This window comes from Gastrolobium bilobum, unplaced genomic scaffold, assembly GCF_033153095.1.
Source record: "Gastrolobium bilobum isolate Gb01-03AN ecotype WA unplaced genomic scaffold, APGP_CSIRO_Gbil_v1 utg1637, whole genome shotgun sequence".
NCBI classification, from domain to species: Eukaryota; Viridiplantae; Streptophyta; class Magnoliopsida; order Fabales; family Fabaceae; genus Gastrolobium; species Gastrolobium bilobum.
In genome coordinates, this window is record NW_026897546.1 from 1 (window position 1) to 7,556 (window position 7,556).

The window sequence follows — 7,556 nt, forward strand, 5'->3', positions numbered from 1 at the left end:
TACATCTTCTGATTACTCCATCTGAACACCTGTAGAAGAGGTATGGTTCATCCCAAATATATCTCCTTGCATCATGCAGAAATTTTTTCCTTTGTTGCCATGTGAAATCTTTAGGCATTGCTCCAGCAGCTTTGTAATTTGCAAAATCTGCAAACCATGGTGGATTATTAATCGTCAAGACTTGATCTTGTACCAACTTGGAAATAATGCTTATGGACAGTATTTGCTCATCAGGGAACTTTTCTTTAATCACTACTTCCGGTCCTTCTTGTAGATTTTTCTATGTGATCCTGGATAAAAGATCAGCCACCAAGTTTTCAACTCCCTTTTTATCTTTGATTTCCACTTCAAACTCTTGTAGAAGTAACATCCATCGGAGTAACCTGGGCTTAGCATCCTGCTTGGTTAACAAATACTTTAAAGCTGTATGGTCAGTGTAAACAATCACCTTTGATCCTAACAGGTATGACCTAAATTTGTCAAATGCATACACAATAGCTAATAATTCCTTTTCTGTAGTAGCATAATTCTTCTGTGCATCACTAAGAATTTTACTAGCATAGTATATGACATGCAACAATTTGTCTTTTCGTTGGCCTAGCACCATTCCCACAGCATAATCACTTGCATCACACATCAATTCAAAAGGCAATGAAAAATCAGGTGCCATTATTATGGGTGCAGTGATCAATTTTTCTTTCAGAATGTTAAATGCATGAAGGCATTCAAACTCTTGTTCTTTCACTAACAACTTGCATAAAGGTTTTGCAATCTTTGAAAAATCTTTTATAAAGCGTCTATAAAAACCTACGTGACCAAGAAAACTTCTCACACCTTTGACATTAATGGGAGGGGGAAGTTTCTCAATAACAGAGATTTTGGCTCTATCCACTTCAATTCCTCTTCTTGACACCTTGTGTCCTAAAACAATGCCTTCTGTCACCATGAAGTGACACTTTTCCCAATTCAATACAAGATTACTATCTTGGCATCTTTTTAAAACACAATCCAAATTTTCTAGACAAGCATCAAAAGTAGGACCAAATACAGAAAAATCATCCATAAAAATTTCAATGCATTTCTCTACCATGTCAGAGAATATGGAAAGCATGCACCTTTGAAAAGTCGCTGATGCATTGCATAAGCCGAAAGGCATCCTCCAGTATGCAAAGATTCCATAGGGTCAAGGGAATGCAGTTTTCTCCTGATCTTCTGGAGCCACAGCTGTCTGATTGTAACCTGAGTATCCATCTAAAAAGCAGTAGAAAGCATGTCCTACCAATCTCTCTAGCATTTGATCTAGGAACGGAATAGGGAAATGGTCCTTCCGGATTGCTATGTTGAGTCTCCGGTAATCAATGCACATTCTCCAGCCAGTGACTGTTCTTGTGGGAATTAATTCATTATTGTCATTCCTCACAACAGTCATTCCTCCTTTCTTGGGCATGATCTGCACTGGACTCACCCAAGCACTATCTGAAATAGGGTAGATCATTCCAGCATTAAGCAACTTGACCATGTCCTTCCCCACTACCTCCTTCATAGTAGGATTGAGTCTTCTCTGTGGTTGCCTCACTGGTTTAACCTCCTCTTCCATCAATATTTTATGAGTGCAAAAAGAGGGGTTAATACCCTTGAGGTCTGAAAATGACCATCCCATGGCTGTCTTGTTCTTTTTAAGCACTTCAATCAACTTTACTTCCTCTCCTTCAGACAACAATACACTGATGATGGCTGGGTAGGTTTGATCATCTCCAAGAAACACATACTTGAGATTTGAAGGAAGTTCTTTTAGTTCCACCCTGGGTGCTCCCTTAGGAATGTCATCTACTTTCTTTTCTAACTCTTCTACTTTCGGTTCTTCCGTATAGTATTCCATACTTGTTTCCTCCTTGAATTTGTCTTCCTCAAGTGAAGAGTTTTCTTCTTCTATCACTTCTTCCACAGCCTCCTGTATGATATCTACTTTAAAACAATCATCCACATCAACAGAATGTTTAATAGCTTCAAACACATCAATGGTGACTGTTTCTTCATTCACCCTTAACATCAACTTTCCTTGTTCAATGTCAATCAGAGATCTTGCAGTGGTTAAGAATGGTCTCCCTAGGAGTAAAGGACTTTCAGTATCCTCCTCTTCCATATCTAGAATTACAAAATCTACAGGGAAAATGAATTTATCCACCTTGACCAAAACATCTTCTACCACCCCTTCTGGTCTCTTAATATATCTATCTACTAGATGTAAAATAACATTAGTGGTTTTCAACTTGTTAATCCCCAAAGCTCTGCAGACGGATAATGGCATCAAATTAATACTGGCCCCCAAGTCACAAAGTGCTTTTCCTACTTCCACATCTCCAATAGCAATAGGAATACTGAAACTACCTGGGTCTTTTAACTTCGGAGGAAGCTTCTTTTGAATAAGGGTGCTACATTCCTCCGTTAATGCCATAGTCTCACAATCTTTCAACTTCTTCTTTTTCAACAAAAGATCCTTCATAAATTTTGCATAGTGGGGCATGTTTTCCAAGGCTTCAGCAAATGGAATGTTGATCTGTAGTTTCTTGAAAATATCCAGAAACCTTGCATAATGTTGTTTCTGAATTTCTTGCTTCAACCTCTGAGGATATGGAACTTTTGCATGTGGAGATAGACTAATTGGCTTGTCTTGCTTGTCAGCCATTTTCTTCTTTTCCCACTTCATCAACTTCTTAGGTGAAGAATTGTTTTCAACAACTACTTCATCTTCTTTCTTATCTTCCTTAACTTTTTCTTTTTCATCATTTTCAACTTCATCATCTTCAACAACAACTTCTTGCTCCTCTTTCTTTTCTTCCACTTTCTTCTTAACCGGTTGAAGCACAAGCCCACTTCTTGTAGTAATGGAGTTGCAATGCTCCTTTGGATTCACCCGTGTATCACCAGGGAACTTTCCCTGTGATCTCTCAGATATTTGTCTGGACAACTGACCAATTTGGGTCTCTAAATTCCGGATTGATGCTTCGTGGTTCCTGAATGATGTTTTTGTCTCTTGCATGAATGCAAAAGTTTCTTCTCTGAAAGAATTTGAACCCTGAATATATTCTGTAGTGGTCTTAGATAACTGTGCAAAAGCTTTCTCCCATGCAGAGGTATCACCTTGTTGAGACGAATGTGGTGGAGGAGGATGCAGTGGAGGATTCAACTGATAATTAGAACTATAACTGAACCTTGGGTGTTGATTTCTATTCTTCCATGGTGGAACATACAAATTTCTCCCCTGGTTGTTATGGTTCCTCTGATCATACCATACCCCATTCACTTCTGCTTGTTCTGCAGGTCCCCCATAATCACAATATTCTGTAACATGGCCTTTTCCACAAATTGCACACACAGAATTAGTGTCCACAGAAGCAACATTTTTAGAGGATAGCTGCTTAGTGAGAGCATCCAACTGTTGTTGTTGTTGTTTTTGCATTTGCATCATCTGATCATTCTTGGCTAACAAAGCATCATATCCATCAAGTTTTATAACTCCTGTTCTTCTGTCATTCACTGGAGCATTGTCAAATTCTTGAGATGCTAGAGATTCAAATATGTCAAGGGCTTCCTGAGGAGTCTTGGTTGTTAATGAACCACCAGCTGTGGCATTCACCAATGTTCTTGTGTTGGTTGTCAACCCTTGGAGAAATATTGCTGCTTGATTCCACACTTCGACTCCATGTTGTGGACTTTTCCTCAAGAGTGTTTTGAATCTTTCCCAAGCTTCATAGATAGACTCTGATTCTTTTTGTTTGAACCCTGTGATATCATCCTTCAATTTCGCCCTGTTTGATGCTGAAAAGAATCGGGCTAAAAACTTAGTCTGTAGATCATCCCAAGTTGTGATACTTCCTTGAGGTAATCATTGTAACCATCTTCTCGCATCATCCTTCAGTGAATGAGTGAACAATCTTAACAAGATAGCATCTCTAGTCACACCATTAATCTTCAACGTATCGCTCAAAAGTAATAAATTCTCAATGTGCAGATACGGGTCTTCTGCACTGGTGCCAACAAATTATTCTTTCAGCACCATATGTACTAATGCAGGTTTCAACTCAAAGTTGTTAGGTTCCATATTGGGTCTAACAACACTCCCAATCGGTGGAATTACAGTGGGAGTCATGTAATCTCCCAATGTCCTCTGTGGTGGGGGTCTGTGATTTTCTTCCATAACCTCTTCCTGAATTGTCACATTTGATTCACCCCTTTCTTGTAACTTCCTTTGTCTTGCTGCCATTTTGTTCTTTCTAATTCTGGATCAAACAACAAAAGAGTTTAGATTAATAGTACCTCACATACAGCAGAATTGGAATTGAACAAAACTTCACACATAAATATAAATTGCTAAAAATTATAAAAATTCAATCTCAAATATTAATGGTGTCTGTCAATGTTGAAAGAACAAATCCCCGGCAACGGCGCCAAAAACTTGTTGAGACTTTAAGCAAGTGTACTAGTCGTACAAGTAATAAAATGATAAGTAAAGATCGTTCCCACGAGGATTTGTGTTCAAACACCAACTAACCATTTATAATTAAGTTGAATCAAACAAGAATTCATTGAATGCATTGATAATTGTCACTAGAATTTGAATTATATTTGGAATTAGTAAAATAACTAAAATGTGAATCGATCCAATCATGAATTATCTCCAATGTGATGTCAATCAATCTTCTTATTATCACTAAGATGTAATTCCTTAATATCTTAGTTGATACATTAATCAAGAAACCCCAATCCCTTGGTGATTCCCTTCTCAATACATACATTAATCACTGAGATTTTAAAGATTACATTAGAGTCCTAGTTCCAATCCCTTGAATAATAGAACACTGATGATGAAATTTCCAGTTACAGAAATAATATAAACATTCCTGTTCTACACTACTTCCTTAATGGAAAGAATTAACAAAGACAATCTCATACCATTACATAAAAGATAATTATAATATTCAATCAACCATACATAAATTCATCTTTGAGTTCTATTGAAATCCAACTACAAAGGATTCTACTCAGACATAGAAACAGAAATAACAAGAGAAGAGGAAAGATCAAACTCCATTGTCATGTTGTTGAATCTTCAATCTTTAGTCACAATTACATAAAGTATACTAAAACTAATACAAGACTAAGACCTAAGGAATTTAGAAATTCAGAGAATAAAAAGTCAGATCCTAAGTGTGAAGGCCCCTTGCCCTTTTATAGTTTACAAGTTCAAAACTGAAATAACATCCAGAAACTGACATGGGCGCTAAAACGCTGGATCGAGGGCTTAAACACGCTCCTTTGTAATTGTTGTCACGAACATTGGAACGATAAAATGCTCCTTGTTGGACGTTTTAGCGCTCAACTTGAAGGATGCTTAACCGCTTTTACCTGTCCTCAGCGCTAAAACGCTTGACTTGACCGTTTTAGCACTCGAGACCTGCATCTTTTTGAACTTTCCTTTGTAGCAGCACACTAAATCGTTTGCTTTGGACGTTTTAGCGCTCAACACCAGCACTTTTGGACTTCCTTTTGTAGCAGCGCGCTAAAACGTTTGCTTTGGACATTTTAGCGCTCAACACTTGAATCCTCCAAATTCTTTAGAATCTTTTTCCTTCTCTCTTTTGCTTCTTGAGATTCATTTTCCTACAAGAAAAATGTAAATTTTCAACAAAAACTTCAGAACTTTTATTTAGGACTTTCCAAGACATTAACCCTCTTTTCCATCCATTTAATCACACAAATTAAGCTAATTCATGCTTTAAAACCTTATAAATCAAGGGTTTATCACACACACACACACACACACACATATATATAATGACAAAAAATCCTAGGTCAGTTTTCAAACCCCAAGGCTGATCTTCATGGCTGCCACCTCTCATTCTTCATGAAGACTAGAGTATTTTCATGAAACCTAACCGATAAGCCACCTTTATCTCTATTTCTCTATTCGTATGCCATTGTATCATCATAAATCCTTGTAAAGCTTGAGTTTTGTGGGAGAAAAACTATGTCTTGAGAGTTTGAGCTTCTGTTTGCATAAGAATAAGGGTTGTCCACTTGAGTTTTGAGTGTAAGGACCATTATTACACTCTAGGAAGCTTCAAAAACCAAACTTTGTGAAGAAAGGACCTACCTTTTAGGGTGATTTTTGTGCACCACCAACTCAGTAGCTTGGAGCATCTTCAACGCTCTCAACGCTTCCCCAATTTTCTATTTTTAGAGGTCCATAGGTAACTATAAAAATTTCCCTTGTATTCTCTTGAAATGGCTTATTTTGTGAAGTAAAAAGGGGAAACCTTAATGATTCATGTAAAAGACAGTATATCTATGTTTAATCATGTGGTTTGAACTGCTGTATGATGAGAAATCGGACCTTGGACTCTTGGTAGCCATGGAACCCACAGATTATGAAGTAAAATCTGCAGATTTCGTGTTCTGTCTGCGTGGCGATCGATTACCTTACACATGGTAATCGATTACTGTGTGAATTAATCGATTACACTTTGCATGGTAATCGATTACCCCTTGTCAGAAAAGACCATAAACCAATTCTGATGCACAGGAAAACCCAAATTAGGGTATGATACCCTAGGGAATCATTGTTACTGTTGGAAATGTAATACAATTAATAAAGAGGGTTAATATGCTATAATTATGGCTTTAGGAGGGATGTGAGACAATAAATGAAAAGAAAACATTGTTCAATTGCCATAATTATGGCTGTTAAGTTTCGTAGGGGACTTAATGGGAAGATAGCGGGTCGGATATCTGGAGTTGCATAGAGGATGTTTGTGTGACAAACAAGAAGAGGAAGACTGGAGAGACAAAGGCAAAGGGAGCTAGTGATTCCACTACATGGAAGGACATGAGATTTGGGGGAAAAGGCATAGGGAAGCAGTTATCTGCCAGGAAATTGCCTAACCAGTTCAAGAGGACATCTACTCAGCAGGAGAGTACAACTAGACCTTCCACCATTCCCAGATGTACCGGGTGTGGGAGATCACATGTTGGGCCTTGTTCCATCGGCCAGGTTATTTGTTTCAAGTGTGGCAAGGAGGGCCATTATGCCAAAGATTGTCCCTTAGCAGTTGCTAGGGACACTCGTTGTACCACCAGTTATGGGACGTGTGTACACTCTTGATCGCCAGCAGTCGGATATAACTTCGAACCTTGTGAGAGGTACTGCTTCTATTGCTGGTTGTGACATAGATGTGTTGTTTGACTCCAAGACCACACATTCTTTTATTGCGGATCCAATTACTGTGGGGCTAAATTTTCCCATGTATGAGCTTTCTCCACCTTTGAGGGTTAGTGCCGCTACTAGGGAGAAATACGACGCTTCATCTATTTATCGGGATGTGGAATTTTGACTGGACAGTCGAGATTATTTAGCAGATCTCATTTGTCTACCCATTGTCAATCTTGAGATCATTTTGGGTATGTATAGGTTGTCCAGAAACTGTGTGATGATTGTTTACTATGCAAAGAAAGTGGTGATGTCTCCTTGCGATTCCACTACCAGTTCTTCTCCTTAT

The 7,556-nt window shown here is 38.2% G+C and overlaps 1 protein-coding gene and 1 non-coding gene across 2 annotated transcripts; one reads left to right on the forward strand and one right to left on the reverse strand.

Moving 5' to 3' along the window:
• Positions 1–2,459: 2,459 nt before the first annotated feature.
• On the reverse strand, positions 2,460–4,264 carry LOC133307953 (uncharacterized). The gene is made up of 5 exons (XM_061508532.1): positions 4,067–4,264; positions 3,897–3,970; positions 2,855–3,809; positions 2,586–2,764; positions 2,460–2,535 (listed from the first exon to the last, which is right to left on the reverse strand). Exons 1-5 carry the CDS (start codon positions 4,262–4,264, stop codon positions 2,460–2,462), a joined length of 1,482 nt encoding a protein of 493 aa, XP_061364516.1.
• Positions 3,699–3,805, forward strand: LOC133307955 (small nucleolar RNA R71). Its single transcript, XR_009751104.1, has one exon. It is a non-coding gene; the product is annotated as a small nucleolar RNA R71 (small nucleolar RNA).
• Positions 4,265–7,556: the final 3,292 nt, after the last annotated feature.